An 18,422-nucleotide genomic window follows, 5' to 3' on the forward strand; every position below is an offset into this window, starting at 1 on the left:
CTGGGAAATGCGCTTGTGCTCGCGGGCGATGGGAGCTGCGATTCGTCGAGGATGAGCTCTCTGAATCGCTCGTGGTGAGATTTTGCCGCATATTTTGCCAGCGCCAGGGACGGGATGTGTGCATCTGGTGGTGTTCTTCCCACAGCGACGCTCTCTTGCAGCAGGACTTACGCGCTCTTGCCGGCGAGGAGGACTGCCCGGCCGGGTCTGCGCCATGCGAAGCTGCTCGTCGCGGAGCTGCGAAGCCGTGAGTGCTGCCATAGCCATCGTAGGCGCGGAGGGTTACAGGCAACAGCTTGTTCTTCGTCTGCCGATCCAGGGAAAGGGATTCCCAATCGTTCTCAGCCGCTGCCTCTAGAGAGAGACGTCCAGATTGACCAGCTCCAGGCGTGGTTTTGTCACGGTAGAACTTTTCTGCTATGCAGCGGGATCTTATGGATGGTATGGAACGGCAAGGCGAGTCCAGCTTATGGAGCAGTCACGGCGGTGGATCTGGCAGGAAAGTCGAGAGCTCTTCTACAGGGTGCCTGGCCCAAGATCTTGCAAGTTTTGGGCATGCTCAAGGAACAAGGACTTCTGCTATCGGTTCTCCTCGGACTGTCGGCGTTCTTCTCCATGTCCGAGACGGCGATCACGACGCTGTGGCCCTGGAAGGTAATGCCATCCTTGTCATTACTCTCTCACAGTATAACTCTCAAACTGAATAGGTGAGGCCTCGTTAAGATGTCTATAGGTCAGGGAATTGGCTGAGAAGGAGAGTGAGGGAGGCGTGTTCCAGCTGCTGCGCCAGGACGTGACGCGGTTCCTCACGACCATTTTGATTGGCACTACGTGAGTTTTCTCATTTCTTCTCTCTTTTCTCTCGACTGAAATTTTTTATGTGCGTTTTAGAATCGCAAACATCGCTGCGACGGCCCTCGTAACTGATGCTGCCACGGCGCTATTCGGTGAAGCCGGAGTCACTGCAGCCACTGGAGTTATGACGGTGCGTGGTAGCATTACTCGTTCGTGGTTTTGATATACACTCAAAACTTTGCAGGTGGTTGTGCTACTACTTACGGAGATTGCTCCAAAGAGTATAGCTGTGCATAATGCCACTGAAGTCGCCCGTTTTGTAGTAAGTGATTGTAAGTTTTGGTGGAAGAAAAACATAATCGACTTTCATCGTTTTATTTGTAGGTCCGTCCTGTGGCATGGTTGTCAGTGGTTCTGTATCCAGTGGGACGGATAGTCACCATTCTTTCCACAGCGATGCTGAAATTTTTTGGCCTCAAAAGCAGTGGGTAAGTTTGATAATCTGTGGCGAGGTGCTGTTTTTGTACTGAATTTCTTTTCTTTTCGCAGCGAGCCGTTTGTTACAGAGGAAGAGCTTAAACTTATGCTGCGAGGGGCAGAGTTGAGCGGCGCTATTGAAGAGGAAGAACAGGTCTAATTTACATCATGGCCTTTGGACACAGTACTGAAAAATTACTATGCAGGATATGATAGAAAATGTCTTGGACATTAAAGATACATACGTTCGGGAGGTAATGACTCCCTTAGTCGACGTTGTGGCCATTGACGGGGGTGCGACCTTGATGGAATTCCGAAATTTCTGGGTGAAGCACCAGTACTCAAGGTACTTCCACCTTGAAACAGAGATAATGTTCTGAAACTGATTGCTTACAGGGTTCCCGTGTTTGAACGTCGTGTTGATAACATTGTAGGAATAGCTTATGCTATGGATATGCTTGACTATGTAGAGCAGGTTTGTACTTTTAACACTTATCTTGCGATTGCTAATACGAGCGATATGCAGTCGGAGCTGTTGCAGAAAATCACGGTGGCAAGGGTTGCTCATAGGCCAGCTTATTTTGTTCCCGGTAAGCTCTTGCTTTGATGCGTATTTGTGAGCAAACGATTATTACAGATTCCATGTCCGTATGGAATTTACTGAGAGAATTTCGTATTAGAAAAGTACATATGGCTATTGTGCTGAACGAGTATGGTGGCACCGTTGGGGTACGTTTCATAGTTCTTTTCGGGAGTATAATACACTTCTATTGCAGATTGTAACACTGGAAGATGTTGTTGAGGAGATTGTTGGAGAAATTTTTGACGAAAACGATTCCAAGGTTTTGCTTTGTTCTTATTGCTGATGTTTTCTGAAGCTTATAAATGGTCTTTTTATGACGATAGGAAGAGATACGACGAAAGACCGGCTATGTAGTCCAAAGAGCTGAAGGTGTATTTGATGTTGATGCTAATACATCAATCGAGGATCTGTCCGAGGCTTTGCAAGTGAAATTCCCGGAGGTCAGTACTCTTTTGTTCAGCGTGACAGATTTTTACGTGGTTTTCTCCAGGAGCACCACTATGAAACCGTCTCTGGATTCGTCTGTGAAGCATTCGGCTACATTCCACGCACAGGAGAGAGCGTTAAAGTGGTTCTACGAAAGCAAGACTCGGAAGAAAACCAAGAGGGGGAAACAGAAAACCAGGAAGAAAAAAAAGAAAAGTTTCAAACTTACAAACTCGAGGTATGGTTTTCTATGGGCACTGCTGGAGAAGATTCATTGAAGACTGTTTTTTGCACCAGATTTTAGCTGGCAACGCTAGGAAAGTTGGTGCGACGCGCTTTGAGGTACTGGATTCATCGAAGTCCAACGAAGACGTAGCTCGTCCGCTGCCTCGTTTCGTGAGGCGTGCCTGGGAGGAGCAGTGCGAGGCGAATGACTCGGACAAGGTTGCCATAATCTGGGACGGCAAGACGGTTCCTTGCGCCAAGGGAGACAACGAGCTTTGCAGCACCGAGGACTCGGAATCGGAGGAGAACGGGACCAACAACGCGATCGAGGTGGTTTCCTCGGACGTGATCGAGGCCGTGGAATGGACAGTGACGAGCAGAGATGGCGAGAACGAGAACGAGACTGATATCGAGGAACTGGAGCCTTCAAACGCGATGGAGAGATATATCGATCGAAGGCGGCAGAGACGAAGGAAGCAAGCGCTGGAAGCCACTGCCGAGCTCACCAGGCAGAGAAAGCTCGAGATCCAGCGAAAAAAAGAGGCCGAGAGAACGATGCTAAGCTCGAGGAAATCCGTGAAGAACGAAAAATCGGGTGATACTAAGGACAGTTTTTAATGAAGGCTTCTCATTCCCGTTCGTGGTATTCGTTTGGTGATCTGACGGCTGTGGTTTGAGATATCCGACGGCTGTGGCTGGACACGCCATTGATGTGAGTTGTTTTGTGTGTGTGGGTTTTGGCGCTCGGTTTTCCTCTTGCGGGGAAAGAATGTAACGTAGGGCGTCTGCGCGCAGGGCTGGATTCCACGCGATGACGAAGAAATCACAGCGATTGCCACCGCGATCGGGCGCCAAAGCGCTGGGAGCGGGGAAAATTGCGTATTCGCGGCCGGATGTACACAGGCTCTTCGGTCACTACAATGATCTCTACTTCGCGAGCGAGCTTGCAGGGTGTAGCGTCGAATGGAGCTCCCGGAGAACAAGGTGCGATGGTTTGTCTTCCTTCCTTCTTCTTCTCGAGCATAAACCCTAAGTCTCGGTTCGTTCCAGCGAAGCTGGAGAGTGCTTCTACGGTCCAGGAAGGTGCCAGATTCGGCTGTCGGAGCCGATTCTAAAATCGCGAAGCTTGGGCGAGGTGAAATCGACGCTGCTCCACGAAATGATCCACGCGCATTTGTTCGTCACTAAAGAGAACGCGAATCACAAGTATGTTGCCACTGCCTTCTAGCTTCTCTTTGTGATTCCTCGCTTTTTTCTTTTCTTTGATACAGTGATCACGGGGATTTGTTTAGGATGAAAGTGGACCAGATCAAAGAATCTCAGCTTCAAGATGAAGAGGTGGTGATACTTTGTCTCTTTCTCTTGCTTGACTCTGCTAAAAAAATGTGTTTTTTAGAGGCCCGAGGATGGCTATGGTATTCGTCTCCAACATTCTTTCTTGGAGGGGAGCTGCTCGGAGGTGAACACCATTATCTTTCACAGAAAGTTTTCTAATTCTATTGTTGCGATTTGCAGTCTCGAGAGTGCGAGGACGTTCAAGAATTTCTTCCGGATGCTACTGTCAGCGCTCGTGTCATGTCAGGCATATTTTTTTTTCTTTGCTTTTTCTCTCTTCGTTTTTCTGTGAAGTAAGAATCTAAAACTTCTTTCGTTGATTGTAGCAAGACGAAGAAAAGCGGTGAAAGCAGTGATCTTCTCACGAAAGGTATCTATAAACTTGTGAAGGAATGTTTAAATTCCTGTTTTTTCTTGTGTAGATGTCAAGGAACCACCAACGGAGTCATTCAAACGCACGAATAACAGCGTTGATAAACACGTAAGCTTCAAAATTCCCCGACTGGATTCGTTTTTCGGGAAAAGCCGGGGCCTGGAGAAGAAAGGAAAGCTCCGGAAAGCAAGCTTGGTTCCTAAAGACACTAGGATACTTCAGAATGTTCAGACCGCGGGAAAACCGATGCCTGACGTGATAATCGGCTGGAAAAACTGGTGTGCCTCGGAACCAGAAGAAGAGGAGGAGCGTCTTATCGACAGGAGGCGAGAAAGGAGGCTGCTAGAAAACGCAAGGATATCCGAGAAGTTACACCAGACCGGATCGAGTAAACAATCTACACACGAGATGGTCGATCCGGGAATGCATGCTCGAAGCAATTCGAATCAAGCCGATGAGACGGTGTATCAAGACAGGATCTCTTCCGGGGGTCTAGAACTGGAAGCTTGCAGGGACAGGGTCTCTTCAGGGGGTCTAGAACTGGAAGTTTACCAAGGTGACATGGAGATGGTGGATCTAAAACTAGAAACTAGCCGGGAGATCGTCTCGCCAGGGAGTCTAGTGGTTTTCCAGGGACGCATGGAGAGAGGGGAACCGTCACACGGCTATAGAGATGATCCAGGGACGAGTTTGATCGACTTGGATCCCGAGCAAGGAGATCACTCGCGAGCTCTGGTAGTGGCGCCGCTCAAAGTCTACGAGAGGAGGAGGGATCGCGAGAGGAAGAAGAAGGCTCAGCTGGAGAGGGAGAGGAGGACCGTGGAGAGCAAAGCACCAGGTATGAAGCTCTCGATTGGTTCTATTCTTTCTTCTTGGATTGATCTTCTTGTTCTTCGTGGTCTTCCTTTGTTCTTGTGTTTTGTCACAGTGACACTATCGACTTTCTGTCCAATTTGCTCGCAAGTGTTTTCGTTTGACACCACCAAGCCGGAGGACAATGCGAAGTTTAACACTCACATCGACCTTTGTTTAAATGGTAGAGCTTTGTAAATACTTTTCTATATGAAAGCTTCTTTCGCGCCATTGGTTGGGCTAGGTTTCTTCTAGCGAGGGTTTGGTTCGCAGGTAGCTATGGCGGCCACGGCGCCGGCGTTCCAGCTCGCGCCGCGCTGCCCGTCCGGCCGGATTTCGCGATCAGCGCGGGGGCGCGCGATTCTGATCAATTGCTGTGCGGATCGTAGCAGCAATGGGAGTGTAGCTACATGGCCGCGGATCGAGCAGGAGCATTCCAATGCGGTGATCAGGGCGTCGGCGGAGTCGCTGCAGTACGAAGCTGGATTTCTAGGTGGGATTTCGGAGAAGACGAGGCTTGGTGGATCTAGCGAGAGGGATTCCATGGCCTACTTGACGAAGATCTTGACGGCTAATGTGTATGATGTGGCGATCGAGTCGCCACTGGAGCCGGCGGTGAAGCTGAGCGAAAAGCTTGGTGTCCAGGTTTTGCTCAAGCGAGAGGATCTCCAGCCGGTAGAGTTCTTGCAAAACTTTTCCATGGTAGACTCACTTTGGATCGTCAGGTTTTTTCTTTCAAGCTGCGAGGGGCGTACAATATGATGGTCCAGCTCACAAAAGAGCAACTTGACAAGGGAGTGATCTGCTCTTCCGCGGGAAACCACGCGCAAGGAGTTGCACTGTCCGCTCAAAGGCTTGGTTGCGATGCGGTCATAGCGATGCCTGTCACAACACCAGAAATCAAGGTAAGATCCTTTCTTTTTCAGAGATAATCGAACAGCGTTATTGTGAGTTGCAGTGGCAATCAGTCAAGCGTCTCGGTGCCACCGTTGTACTCGTCGGTGATTCATACGATGAAGCTCAAGCGTATGCAAAGCAACGGAGCCTGGAGGAAGGACGGATTTTTATTCCACCCTTCGATAATCCAGAGATAATTGCTGGCCAGGGAACTGTCGGCATGGAGATCGTTAGACAACACCAAGGGCCGCTCCATGCAGTTTTCGTTCCAGTTGGAGGAGGGGGACTTATAGCTGGTATAGCGGCCTATATGAAACGCATAAGACCTGAAGTAAGTCGATTTGCAGTCTTAGCTACTATTTGTTCGTGTTCTAACTTTTGCTTTCTGTCCAGGTTCAAATAATTGGAGTTGAGCCCACGGATGCCAACGCCATGGCATTGTCCCTCCACCACGGAACTCGGGTGCAGCTAGATCACTGTGGGATTTTTGCAGATGGTGTCGCCGTAAAGCTCGTTGGAGAAGAGACATTCAGGCTTTGCAGGGAATACGTGGATGGCATTGTCCTTGTGAGCCGTGATGCCATTTGTGCTGCTATCAAGGTAAGCTGTATCGCATGCTTGCGAGTCCAACTCTAACTAAGAAAACATATGGAAATCGTTGGTTTTTAGGACATGTTTGAAGAGAAGAGAAGCATTCTAGAACCTGCGGGAGCTTTGGCAATTGCTGGTGCCAAGGCGTACTGTAACTACTATGGTTTGAAAAAGGAAGCAGTGGTTGCTGTTACTAGTGGTGCAAACATGAACTTTGACAGGCTAAGGATTGTAACGGAGCTTGCCGACGTCGGTGCTTCTAAGGAGGCTGTTCTTGCGATTATCATGGCGGAAATACCTGGATCGTTCAAGAGACTCGTTGAAGAAGTGAGTCTTTCAATTTCCTATGTTTGATTGATGCTAATATCGTTTTGCAGGTCGGGCCTGTGAACATCACTGAGTTTCGATATCGCTATTCTGATTCGCGAACAGCCCTTGTCCTCTGCAGGTATGTGTCTCTCAATCTCGCGGCTGCCACTAACAAGCATTGTCTCAGCGTGAGTGTTCACAAGGAGCAAGAGCTTCAGGCTTTGAAACGGCGATTGAAAGAGGCCGGTCTTATGGTAATTGACATGACTTCGAATGACCTTGTCAAGGATCATCTCCGGCATTTGGTAAGCATCCTCTTCACAGATGTGATCTTTCTATACAGTTACTCTTGTTTTGTAGATCGGTGGCCGCGCCATTCTCAAGGACGAGCTCTTGTACCGATTTATATTTCCAGAGAGGCCCGGGGCGCTGAGAAAATTTCTGGACACGTTTACACCACGCTGGAACATCAGTCTCTTCCATTACAGGGCGCAGGTGAGCTTGATCTTTGGTTTGCTCGTGCTTTTGTGGGTTTGACGCTGCGCCGCCTTGCAGGGCCAAGTTGGGGCCAACGTTTTGATCGGCATCCAGGTCCCTCCGGAAGACGAGCAAGAGTTCAAGCGCTGTGCCGTAGAATTGGGCTACGAGTTCCAAGACGAGTGCAAAAACGAAGCTTTTCAGCTCATGATGTCCACATGAGATGGCTCCAAGGTTTTTGTGTTCACAGTAAATGTTTTCGTGAACTTCAGGCAATTGTTGGGTGTTGTGTGTGCTTCCAGCGTCTTGCTTGATCGAACTAAAGAAAAACTTCGTTTCTCCTCTCAAATGATCTTCGCGTTTGTTTGAATCGAAAATCCCATTTAAACTCTTTCCCGCCAATGTGTGGTTTAGGGTTTGCTAGGGTTTGGCGGTCGAGAGTGTAGCAGATCGAGCAGGACAATTCGCTGTGGCGCAAGCTCAGAACGAAGTGGAGAAGTTTCCAGTCTCTTCGGAAATGCATGGTGTCTCGCTTTGAGGATGATCGCGATGGGAGCGAGAGAGGATCTTGACTGAATCAGGTAAGCTCTAGTCGCAAATTTTCTTTCTTGATCTCGTTTTGATTCAGGGGAACAGTCGCAATGGAGATTCGTTTGAACCCAGTTGGAGGTTGCTGGTACATGAAGTAGGACGAAGTAAGTATTGTTGTAAGTATTTTCTTTAGGCTATCACCACGTTCAAGTGAATAGTTGCCGAGTTGATGCTCGTAAGGAAACTGGAAAAATCTTATGATTATTATTCTACCTGCATGTAAGTGAGAATGAGAATTCTTCCCCCTTTTTTTTCATGCTATGCACGAGTTTTATTTCTTTTCACAGTTCGATTCTTCCGCACTGCGACCCCACTGTAAAGGAGGATTCGCCAGTGGGTTGCTCGTCAAATCAAAAATTCATTTCTCACAGGCTAAGCCGGAATTTTGCCGATCCCGTCCTGGAACAAGAAAAACAGAAGTGATTAAAGCTAATGTTTTGCAGAACTGAATTTTCTATTTTGTTGTTCCAGGTGTTTGTCTCTTGGTTTTCTGTTGCCATTGCCTCAGCGTGAGCATAAAGAGCAAGAGCTCCAGGCCGCGGGACTTGACTCTGTGTCAAAGATGATCCTTGCCATTTGGTAAGCATCCTACGTCTTCTTTACCTCTGCCTGATGAGCTATTATACCAAAAGAAGTCGTTAACCATGTTTACATACACCAGGTTGGATTGTAACTTCGGCAATTTTTTTTCTTTTTTCACTGCAGCCCGCAAGTAGACTTGCTCCTGTGAATTTTTTTCCTACTCTTTTGGCTTGACTCTGCCAACGTGATGGTCAGGAAACGAGCAGGAGTTTTTAAGCGCTGCGCCGTTGAACTGGTTCCAAGTCGAGTGCAAGAAAGAAGCTTTTTTAGCTCATGATGTCCACATAACACGGAGCAGCGCATGCATTTTACTCACGTTATCAGGTACCGGTTTTTATGCTGTCGAGCTGGGTACTTGTGAATTTGTATTTATCACCGCTTTTCCTTTCAAGGCTGGCAGCAAAGTTTTTCGTTAACTCCATTCTCCAGGCGAGTAAATAACAGAACTTTTTGTACCGCAGGTGGGAGAGCTTTACTGCTTCGTTATTCAAGGTGATCCTCTCACGGACTATTGTACAACGGGTACACTGTCGAAGATTCAAACTTTCAAGTCAGGGGCGTGTGCGTAAGACGACGCCTGGTGACAGAATCGACGACCGACTGTGGACAGAAACAGCATCGAACTGAGCCGTGCAGCGGGGACGAGAAAAGAAAGACAGAAAAAAAAAATTCAAGTGGTGGTGGAATTAGAAGCGGTTTTACATGTCATCGAGGATGGCAGCCAGCCTCTGGAGCTCCTCTTGGCAAGAGTGTGGGTAGCGGACGCCTTCCTCTTGAGGCTGGTGCTGGCTTTCAACAAAGGCTGGGTGCGAACGCCAGGGATCATGTGAACTTGAGGCATTGGCGACGGTCACGGGGTGCTGAGCAGCACCAAGAGCCGCAGAGTGGCTCCATTGCTGGAAGTAACTCGGCGAGCAGGCCGACTCGTCGTCGAGGAAGCTGCTGGGGCCGTTGATGATCTCCCACAGGGACGGCGACGATGAGACTTCCCGCTTCACGCATGCAACAGTTGTACTCGTGGATTGCTGCTGCTGCTCGCTGGAGTCCGTCTCCTGCTTTTGGAGACAGCACGGGAGCTGTGCTGCGGCCTCTGGCTGCGGGAAGCGAGGGGGAGGCATGAGCATTGCCAGTTGCTGCCAGGAACTCCCGGAGGAAGAAGAAGAGGAAGCGGACGAGGAGGGTGGCACGACCAGATACTCGTGAGCGGAGGTGTCAGCGCCTGGCATCTCCTGGACGAGCAGGTTCATCATGGTCTCCGCTAAGTTCTCCTGCGCTTGCTGACTGCTGGTGAATTGGATGGTCGCAGGTGTGGACGAGGATGGCGACGCGGCCTGCGACGCCTCCTCGGTGACGCAGCTCAGGCCGCTGGCGGTGCTGCTGCTGATGGCCTGATGAGTCATTGGATCGATCCCCATCTGCCGGAGCTTCTTCTTGATCCTGGTGTTCCAGTAGTTTTTTATCTCGTTGTCCGTCCGGCCGGGGAGCTGTGCCGCAATGCGAGACCACCTGAGACACAAAATTTCATGCCAACCGGTGACTATGCTTTTCAAAGCTCGTTTTTGGATTTCTCCTGATAGATGGTACCTGTTTCCCATGACAGCGTGCAGATCGATGATCATCTGCTCCTCTTGCTCCGTGAGAACACCGCGTTTGAGATCGGGGCGGAGATAATTCGTCCACCGCAAGCGGCAGCTCTTTCCGCAGCGTAGGAGTCCTGCGAATTTCGTCGAGTGAGAGATGAGAGATCGATCAATTCAGCTACAAAGAGGTAAGGTTTTGTTCCTTTTTCTCTTGGCAATGCCTTCTTTGCTTACCAGCTAGCTTAGGAACTGCACGCCAGCATCCGTGTCCATGGCTGGTGATGTAGTGTATGAGCTTCCTGTCCTCCTCTGCAGTCCATGGCCCCTTTTTAAGTCCTACTTTCTCACAGCATGGCTGCCTTCCCATGGCTAGATAGAGGGGAAGAACTAGAAGAGAGGGAAGAGGTGGAGTGATGAATTCTACTATGAATTGTTCGAGTCTTTCGTACTTTGAGAGACTGGGAGAGAAAGAATTGCTTGCTCGCGATCGACGATACTTTTTTAATATTCGTCTTCTGTCTTCTCGCAGAAGATTAAATGACGCAAACGGACAGCAGCAGCAGCAGCGGCATTGAATCTAGCAAGGCTCGAGTCAGAGAGAAAGAGCATGGAGGAGGAATGGGTTGATTCGTGGAGAGCGGGGGAGGAGGGGGATATTACCCGAGTGCCAGGAAAAATGCCTAAAGGAAGAACACGAGACCACCGGATTTATATACATACTCCATTAAAGGCGATCATCTCTTTGCTGATTGATTGATCCGCGAGCTATTTAACCGGGTAAGCAGCATTTTCTTTTCCTCTCTCTCTCTTTCGTTGCGTAGATAATCACTCTCGACGATCATTCTCTCTTGTGCATATAGTTTTTCCGCTCCAGCGCGACGTTGACAGAGACGAGACGAAAGGAAGGATTGGCACACACTACTCGAAGGTGGATTATTCCATCTATAAGTAGTGTGGGCTTATTCCTCTCTGGAGTTCTCGATGACAAGCTCGCGAAAAAGAAGAAGAAGAAGAAGAAGAAGAAGAAAAATGTGTCGGCTGAGCATGACAGATCCAAGCGATTGATGTAAACACCGGCCCCTTTGATTACAAGCAAGGCAATTGCGGGGGCGAGCAGGAGATTCGTTGCGAAGATGCTACAAGAAGAATAGGATGTTCTAGAATACACATAGATTGATCAAAACTGGAGAAGCTTAATTGTTTGTTTGCATTCGCGCATATAATAACTGGAGCCAACGTGGGCCATGGTGAAATTATAAAAGCGTGCACCGTCCGCGTGGGGGTATATGCGACAAGATGCCCCCAGTACCGTACGAGAGAGAGAAAAGGTGGTGGGCATGGGCATGGGGGAAAGAATGAATGGCAGCATAGCTTTTAGATTGTGTGGTGTGGTGCTAAAATGGAGGAGAAAAGAGAGTGAAGAGACCCCACGCCTTTGAGATGGCATCATGGGCTGCTGATGATGCCATGCATGGCGTGCACGCATCATTTCACATACGCAACTTTGAAGGGGTTTGTTGTTTGTTTGTACAAGGAGGAACTGTCCAGTGTGTTTGATGTTGAAGCTCCAACTTCCATCTTTTCCATCTTCCATCTCTTCCATCCTCCATCCAGCCAGAGAGGGGTCTACTAGCAAAATAAATTCGATTAAACTTGGCTTGTGATGCAATAGTCTAGAGACATGGAGCTCAAGATTCCATGATCGACAACAATTCCCCATAGTTGGTTGTTTCGTTTCTCTCTTGGAAGTCACTCTCTCGATCCAGCTTGGAACGGGGTCTCTCTCTCTCTCTCTCTCGCGCGCGCGGTTATCCCTGTAGCAAGCTCGAGATGCTTAGCTTGGACGAGTCCTTGCGACAGAGGCTGGACGAATGCTCGCGTCGCGTCTCTGCGCGTTACACTTTGTCGTCCAGTCTTGCGTCAGGAGTAGACATACGGAAGAATCACAAGGACGCCAGGCCGGAGTGAGAGCAAAAAGAGAGGAAAAGAATCGTGTAAGGACATGACAAGCGCATAGCTAACGGCCATGCTTATGTCATACTGTGACGCTTATCAGTAGTACACAGCTTATGTGGAGAGAGAGACGACACTATGGTGAGAAAAAAGAAAAAGACGAAGGATGAGAGATGAGAGACGAAAGACGAAGACGAGAAAGAAAAAAAAAAGAGAAACGCTCGAAGTTTCGGAGAGAGGAAGAGTTTTTTTTACCTCTCAAGAAGCTGCGAATGATGATGGCGTCCCACGTTGGTACGTCTCGCCGGCTATTTCTCAGGCGTCCACTCGGAGCTGATCGTCGAGAGAAGCGATCTCTTGGAAGAAAGCTCGGAAGTGGCGGAAGGCGGCGTCAATATCTTCCGTGCCGCACATCTCTCGCACGCTGCAAAGCCCCCAGAGAGTCAGCCAGCGCGAAAGATATAATTCCCAATCATGGAGCAAACCTGTGCATCGCGAGCTGTGGAAGACCGCAATCCACCAAACGGATGCCATATCCTGCCGCCAGCACTGAATCGATGGTCGAGCAGCATCCAACGTCACTGACCACGGAATAGTTCTGCGCGCAAGAGAAAGCGTTAAAAATGAGAGACACAGAGCGTGGACGAGTCGAGGCTGACCTGTGTCGGAATACAATTCCGCTTGGCGACCTCCTTGAACAGAAACGCAGAGATCGCGTCTGTCGCATTGTTCTGTGTTAGATTGTGTTTGATTACGAGACCGTCGTGGAGTTTTGGCTGGTTGTGCTCCACATCATTCTCGGCATTGTTGGGATGCAAAGCATGAGCCATGTCTGCAGATACTGCCACACAACACAAGGAAAAGAAAAGAACAAAAAGTTAAACACAACCCTTCCTCAGACTCTGTATGATGCGTACCAACAAACGAGCGTCGGATTGCTCGCTCTACAACGCCTTCGCTTGTAGAACCGCGAGCCAGCCATCGTGATATCCTCATCATGGCCTGGAACATGGTCTGTGGACCAGCTCCTTGAACGGCTTCTGATCCAACCTGAAATCTCCCATGTAAAGTCAAAGTTCGAAAAAAAGAAATACAAAAACAATACCTCTCCATTGTCGAAGAGTGCAACCATGCGGATGTAATCCTCATCCAGCATCGACAGCGGTTCAGAAGACGTATCCAGCAGAGCCCAGAGAGCGCAGAAAGCCGACGCCAGGTTGTCCAGCCTTCCCGAAAACACAAACTCTTGACGAGCACCTCCGATGCATGCAGGCTGAGTGTCGTAAATGCTCAGCTCAAAATCCGCGATTTCACTGACATCGCAGTGAAGCTCGTCTGCGAGCACCTGAAAAAGTGTGACTGGCTGAATGCCAGGGCAAAGAGTTACCTGCAAAAGAAGAGGGTGGTGGACGTCGTTGCTTTGGTTTCCTTCATGCTCACCCGGCGACTCCGAGTCACAAGAAACAGCCAGTTCTGCTTCAATTTGAGTAGCAAGGACTGGAGCTAGTTGGGACTCCAAATCTTGCTTCATACTGTCTGACCTGTAGAGAAAATAGTTTGAGCAAGAGTGTCAAGAAAGACGAGACAGACCTGTCCATATGAAACGCCAAACTCGGGATCCGCAATATTGGCCTTCGAACACGAACAAGATCATGAATAAGCTCTCCATTTTTTGTTCTACGTAAAACCCGCCCGGCGACACTTAAATCCCTGTCAAACCAGGTATTCCATAGTCCAGTCCCATAAGCTTGGACTCTAACACGTAGAAAACCACCTTTAGTAGCCGCAGATACTGGTTTAAGCTTTGGACAGGGACTATCTGTATGAGCAGCCAATACATGAAAGCCACCACCGGGTTTATACCTGCACATTGACATCAAGCCATGCATTAGTAAATGGAAAAGGAACAAAGATGAGAAGAAGATGCGTACTTCCGACCAATGGCGAAAGCAAATATCGAGGACATATTTCGCGTGAAGAAATAGCGACCACCTGGCTGTAACTCCCACTCTTCACACTCGTTCAGCTGCTGGAAGCCTGATTCCAGCAAATGCCTCCTTGCCTCCACTGATATAAGTAAAACCCCGCATCAGTACCGGGAGAGAACTTACACGAAGTCACCAGATGGTGCTCTCACAAGTGGCATGAAAAGGTGTCGTAGAGTTGTTCAAGAACTCTATGAGATTTGGAACAACTGATAACGCGTCGCGACCAAGGAGAGCCTGGAGAAAAACAAAACAAGGTGAGTAAGAAACAAGATCCAGTCGCGAAACAATACCTGCCTTTTCCGGAAAAAAACCTCTCTGATGGCTCGGCCCAGCGCCAGCCAAGAAGCGAAGATCGGCCATGGTGGGAGTCGGCTGCGAGAGCGCCAAGTTTGGGTGAACCTCGGCCTGGAAGCTACTTTCATCCACATCGACACCTTCCGGCTGCTTGGCATCACCATTCACTCCATCGTAGTGCACGTCCCCGGATCCTCCGAGCATGGCCATCCCATTCCCGAGCTGTGGAGACGCGAGCAAGGTCCGGGGCAGCCCCAGAGCAGTGGTGGCGGACGACTCCCTCGCGCGCTTGGGCCTCTTGGCGTTCTTCTGTGGACAATTCACGCACATCGCCTCCCCGGTCTTGGCTCGGCAGTGCCAGCAGTAGAGATTTGGTATCTGGATCCACTTCCCCTGGATCTCGTCAAGCTGGAAGAAGCTCTTGAGATCCACGTTGAGGTGGCGATTGATGCAAAACCGGCAAAACCACCGCCTCCGGCGCTCCCCCTTGGTGTTGGAGTGGCCCGAGCAGTCGGGCGCCGGGCAGATGAAGAGGCCGCCGAATTGCCGGGTGGAGTTCTTCACCTTCCTGGAGATCCAGTCGCGAGGCCAGCCCTCACCGCGCTCCAGCTGCTTGGCCGCCTCGGCTGGAGTGGTGGTGTGGTGGTGCGTGCACCAGTGGCACGCCGCGCGGAGCTCCGTGTTGAGCTTGTTCCACAGGCCGTCGTCAATGAGGAAGGACGGCGCGCGCAGCACCTCCTCCATTGGGCCGAGAGAAAATATTTTCTTGTTCTTTGATTCTTCTTCCCTGATCGATCGATCGGAGAAGAAGAGGGATCTTTGCTGCTGCTACCAGTCGCGAAATTCCGCGCAGAATTCCGTTTGCTGCTGGATTTGCCACGCGAAGACGCTGCTCGTCGCAGTCCAGAGGCTCCCGGAAGGCGGCAATGCCATTCTTCTTGGCGCCGGGAGAGAAGATCTGGAGCGCGCTTACCTATAATGCGGTCATGGAATCCGCGTCTAGCCGGATTGAAGCGCTGCACTCCAGCCCAGAGAAGAGATCCAAGAACCCTAAAATCCTGGGAACATATTTTAGGGCTCCAGAGTTCTTGGAGAAGAGAATCGCATGGCGGCCGCGGTGAAGGAGCTCCAGCGGCAGCTGGAATTGCGAGCGTCTGAGCTCAACAAGATTCAGAAAGGTATGGTGATCGCGATCGCGATTGTTGCAGGGATTCCAGCTCTAACAAGACCGATCGGGCGATACAGACATTAGCAAGAATCACCAAGTGAGGAGGCAGTACACGATCCAGCAAGGGGAGAATGAGATGGTGATCAAGGTCCGTGCTTAGGAATCGCATTTCTCTTCTAGAACTTGAAAGTTTCTTCTCGTGAATCATGCTTGCCAGGAACTAGAGCTTCTCAAAGAGGACGCCAATGTGTTTAAGCTCATTGGACCAGTGCTCGTGAAGCAAGACCTGGTGGAAGCCAAGGCCAACGTGAACAAGCGCATCGAGTATATCACAGGAGAACTGTCAGTCCAAGCACATCCTCCATAGCTCGGAGCTTTCTTCTCACTTTTTCTTTTCTCTTTTCTTTTCCTCATAGGAGGAGACTTGACGGATCATTGAAAAGCCTAGAGGATCAACAAGGCTCCAAAAGAGAAGAGGTAGAGCATTGCAAAATCTTTGTTCTTCTCGTTTTCTTTTCCAATCAAACTCCTTTTTTTTCTCTCGTCTTTCAGGTTCTAAAGTTGCAGCAACGCTTGCAATCGAGTAAAGCTAAAGCCTCAGCGTGAGCGATTGTCAATGGAAAAAGAGAAAAACTGTTTGGCAAATCGGCACACTCTATCCTTTAAGAACCGGAGCACTCAGGTAGACTTTTGTGTTGCTGTATTCGTCCAGCAACGGATTAAAGCCACTCTTGGTCTTGACTTGGTTCACGTACGCAAAGCGGCTCATGAAGTTGCTGGAACTCATCTGATGGAAATGCAAGAACAGTTAGAAATCGCATTGACGCAACGTTGTCACTTACGATTGCGCTCCCGCGGTAGACTCCAAATTTGTTGGGAACAATCTTTCCTTCCGATTGCGATATAGCGCACTCGTTGTCGAGAATGAGAAGCTGATCAAAGTCTGTAGGGAAAAATATGTCCGCTTCTCCCTGTGGTTGAATTCAAGCTCTCCTTAAGAAAAAAAATACATTTTTTTCTTTCCAAACCTTTGCATCGAGATATGACGAGTAGTCCGTGGTTACACCATCTTTCTACAAAAACGAAGATCAAAAATCGAAAATTGAAAACCATTGACTCCTACTTTGCTTGAAACCAATGGAGCTCCACGTCCAGGAATTTTTACTTCGGGAAGGAAGCTAAAGTCCGACACCACCATCACCATATTGGGGCGTGCGTAATGAAGAGACTCTAGGAGTTCCTGCCAGAGACGAGAAGCTGATAAGGAGAAACCATCAAGAAAAGGTCATTACCATGCATCCAGTCGGTATCCACCACTTTTCAGGCGATGGAAGAACCCTGGAGAAAATCGACTTCACTGACTTAGTTAGCTTGCGAACGACGTCGACGCTATCGCCATCCCGTTCCTTGCCAAGAATCTCAAGGCAGCGAGAAACCAGCGAGTCTTCTACGGGTCTGTGATGCTCGACAAATCTCGATCTAGAGGAAATGCTGATCAGCGAAGAAAGGAAGAAAGGATAATGACTTACTCGCTAGAATCATACTGGACGTAAGTTTCCATCCAAGGTGATTTGGAGCTCTCCCTGAACAGGAGATCATGAGGCATGTTGTCTAAAACCTGTACAGGAGAACTCTGGGTTTAACCATGAAAACACGAGTAGCAAACTGAAGCAGACAACCGGGATTTCGAGAATAAGATTTGTAAGCAAGAAAGAGAGGGTCATACTGGCAAAGATGCTCCACCTCAAGCATGACGACGTAACAAGGCGACTCGTCCTGCTCACCTGTAAAAAAGATATTAAAAAGCAAGTAAAAACGAAAGCATTCCAGACCCCATCCAGATTTATCGCGTGCGTTGCGGCATTCCACCGAGAACTTGTCACCGTGCTCCTCCTCTTCGCATAAACGATGACGCTGTTTGTTCGCCAGGCCCTCGCTGACATCTACGGAACTATCTAAATCCATGGAAATCAGCACAGTAACTTGCAAAGGTCACTGCCGCAACACTTACGTGTAATGCATCGTCTTGTAGACGTCGCCTTGCCTCTCCCTGATGTAGCCCAGGACGTTGCTCGCGCAAGTGCCTGTTCCACCTCCAATCTCGTAAATCTACAAAATAAGCTTGTCAGATATCTCGCGCTTTTTCTCTTTTCCAGCTTTCCTACTTTCAGGGGAAATTGCGGATTCATGGTTTGGAGAATGTACTCCGCGACAGCAAATCCATACCACGGCTGTAGAGAAAAAGAATCAAAGGAAACGATGAGAAAGGTCATGCAGATACTTCGATTGTTTTACCTGGAAGAGTTCCACTGGAGTAAACCACGACATATCATTCTGCTTGTAGAGCTCGGCTATATGCTTCCTGTACGCGAAACGTCCTGGAGAAAAGGATAGAAATTAGTCACGAAAGATTTTCCTAGAGAAAGAAGAACTCGAGAAAAAAAAAACACCACCGCTTATCCCACTGAAGTCAAGAGGCTCACGCATAGATCCAACAACATCCGGCCTGGACGAGAAGTATCCAAACTTGGGATGATACAAGGCCTGCCTGATGTAATCGCGAACCTGGAAGACGAGACAGCATTTTTAAAATCGATCGTCGAGAAGCAAAACGAAAGAAGAAATGCTCCTCATGAAACAAGAAAGAAACGGAAGATCTTACGAGGAGAGGTTTATCTCCAATAGCTTCCTCGAATGTCTGTGGCACTGGCACATCTTCGGCGACCTGTGACGCAGCCGATGAGAAATTCCCTGCCAAAGAGAGAAGCGATGATGAGAAAAAGAAGAATTTGCGATTCCAGCTCAAGAGAAATGCACTTACCGCGCGTGCAAGGAGCTGGCCAGATCGGCGCCTTCGCCGAGCGCCATCGCCTCGCCAGCGCAAGCATATTCCTTTAGGGCTTATGCTTTAGCAAAAGGGCAAAAC

General features: G+C 49.1%; 7 protein-coding genes and 1 long non-coding RNA gene across 11 annotated transcripts; 5 read left to right on the plus strand and 3 right to left on the minus strand.

The window, feature by feature from the left end:
* Positions 1-7: 7 nt before the first annotated feature.
* Positions 8-3,145, plus strand: LOC9635011 (DUF21 domain-containing protein At1g55930, chloroplastic). The gene is made up of 14 exons (XM_002966882.2): positions 8-654; positions 734-831; positions 892-985; positions 1,040-1,117; positions 1,180-1,283; positions 1,345-1,426; positions 1,479-1,618; positions 1,669-1,747; positions 1,799-1,862; positions 1,910-2,001; positions 2,049-2,114; positions 2,179-2,295; positions 2,346-2,519; positions 2,579-3,145. The coding sequence occupies exons 1-14, from the start codon at positions 115-117 to the stop codon at positions 3,122-3,124; spliced, it is 2,274 nt and encodes a 757-aa protein (XP_002966928.2). The 5' UTR covers positions 8-114; the 3' UTR covers positions 3,125-3,145.
* Positions 3,146-3,226: 81 nt separating this feature from the next.
* On the plus strand, positions 3,227-5,297 carry LOC112345365 (sprT-like domain-containing protein Spartan). The gene is made up of 8 exons (XM_024671937.1): positions 3,227-3,490; positions 3,557-3,712; positions 3,778-3,844; positions 3,903-3,965; positions 4,022-4,083; positions 4,168-4,211; positions 4,264-5,052; positions 5,143-5,297. The coding sequence occupies exons 1-8, from the start codon at positions 3,318-3,320 to the stop codon at positions 5,262-5,264; spliced, it is 1,476 nt and encodes a 491-aa protein (XP_024527705.1). The 5' UTR covers positions 3,227-3,317; the 3' UTR covers positions 5,265-5,297.
* Positions 5,298-5,330: 33 nt separating this feature from the next.
* On the plus strand, positions 5,331-7,689 carry LOC9635012 (threonine dehydratase biosynthetic, chloroplastic). Its single transcript, XM_002966883.2, has 9 exons — positions 5,331-5,741; positions 5,792-5,971; positions 6,025-6,294; positions 6,357-6,563; positions 6,633-6,881; positions 6,932-7,002; positions 7,051-7,168; positions 7,224-7,358; positions 7,419-7,689. Exons 1-9 carry the CDS (start codon positions 5,346-5,348, stop codon positions 7,560-7,562), a joined length of 1,770 nt encoding a protein of 589 aa, XP_002966929.2. The 5' UTR covers positions 5,331-5,345; the 3' UTR covers positions 7,563-7,689.
* An 82-nt stretch (positions 7,690-7,771) lies between these two features.
* On the plus strand, positions 7,772-9,450 carry LOC112345368. Of its 2 annotated transcripts, XR_002992019.1 has the most exons (7): positions 7,772-7,921; positions 7,969-8,035; positions 8,090-8,150; positions 8,219-8,350; positions 8,403-8,510; positions 8,593-8,837; positions 8,975-9,450. It is a non-coding gene; the product is annotated as an uncharacterized LOC112345368 (long non-coding RNA). The 2 variants fall into 2 exon arrangements; XR_002992018.1 differs by having other exon boundaries at positions 7,969-8,150.
* A 1-nt stretch (position 9,451) lies between these two features.
* Positions 9,452-10,864, minus strand: LOC9631817 (myb-related protein 308; the record flags this gene model as incomplete). Its single annotated transcript, XM_002967242.2, has 3 exons — positions 10,328-10,864; positions 10,098-10,227; positions 9,452-10,019 (listed from the first exon to the last, which is right to left on the minus strand). Coding segments are annotated over exons 1-3 (831 nt in total), but the record flags the coding sequence as incomplete, so codon positions are not given.
* An 856-nt stretch (positions 10,865-11,720) lies between these two features.
* On the minus strand, positions 11,721-15,374 carry LOC9631818 (probable aspartyl aminopeptidase). The gene is made up of 10 exons (XM_024671931.1): positions 14,329-15,374; positions 14,184-14,268; positions 13,978-14,113; positions 13,637-13,909; positions 13,434-13,587; positions 13,152-13,391; positions 12,964-13,096; positions 12,706-12,887; positions 12,532-12,644; positions 11,721-12,470 (listed from the first exon to the last, which is right to left on the minus strand). Exons 1-10 carry the CDS (start codon positions 15,070-15,072, stop codon positions 12,362-12,364), a joined length of 2,169 nt encoding a protein of 722 aa, XP_024527699.1. The 5' UTR covers positions 15,073-15,374; the 3' UTR covers positions 11,721-12,361.
* Positions 15,375-15,389: 15 nt separating this feature from the next.
* LOC9631819 (prefoldin subunit 6) lies at positions 15,390-16,320 on the plus strand. The gene is made up of 5 exons (XM_002966884.2): positions 15,390-15,506; positions 15,574-15,644; positions 15,714-15,838; positions 15,913-15,973; positions 16,049-16,320. Exons 1-5 carry the CDS (start codon positions 15,434-15,436, stop codon positions 16,100-16,102), a joined length of 384 nt encoding a protein of 127 aa, XP_002966930.1. The 5' UTR covers positions 15,390-15,433; the 3' UTR covers positions 16,103-16,320.
* Positions 15,963-18,418, minus strand: LOC9635014. Of its 3 annotated transcripts, none has more exons than XM_024671940.1 (14): positions 18,318-18,418; positions 18,159-18,247; positions 17,980-18,061; positions 17,792-17,874; positions 17,662-17,727; positions 17,508-17,605; positions 17,329-17,447; positions 17,240-17,280; positions 17,026-17,114; positions 16,789-16,975; positions 16,620-16,736; positions 16,525-16,569; positions 16,339-16,467; positions 15,963-16,283 (listed from the first exon to the last, which is right to left on the minus strand). In XM_024671940.1, the coding sequence occupies exons 1-14, from the start codon at positions 18,382-18,384 to the stop codon at positions 16,152-16,154; spliced, it is 1,344 nt and encodes a 447-aa protein (XP_024527708.1). In that variant the 5' UTR covers positions 18,385-18,418; the 3' UTR covers positions 15,963-16,151. The 3 variants fall into 3 exon arrangements, with proteins under 3 accessions (XP_024527708.1, XP_024527707.1, XP_002967290.2); XM_024671939.1 differs by having other exon boundaries at positions 17,950-18,061; XM_002967244.2 differs by having other exon boundaries at positions 17,947-18,061.
* Between the last annotated feature and the right edge of the window lie 4 nt (positions 18,419-18,422).

The sequence above is a fragment of the Selaginella moellendorffii genome, unplaced genomic scaffold (genome assembly GCF_000143415.4).
Source record: "Selaginella moellendorffii unplaced genomic scaffold, v1.0 SELMOscaffold_8, whole genome shotgun sequence".
Taxonomy (NCBI): Eukaryota; Viridiplantae; Streptophyta; class Lycopodiopsida; order Selaginellales; family Selaginellaceae; genus Selaginella; species Selaginella moellendorffii.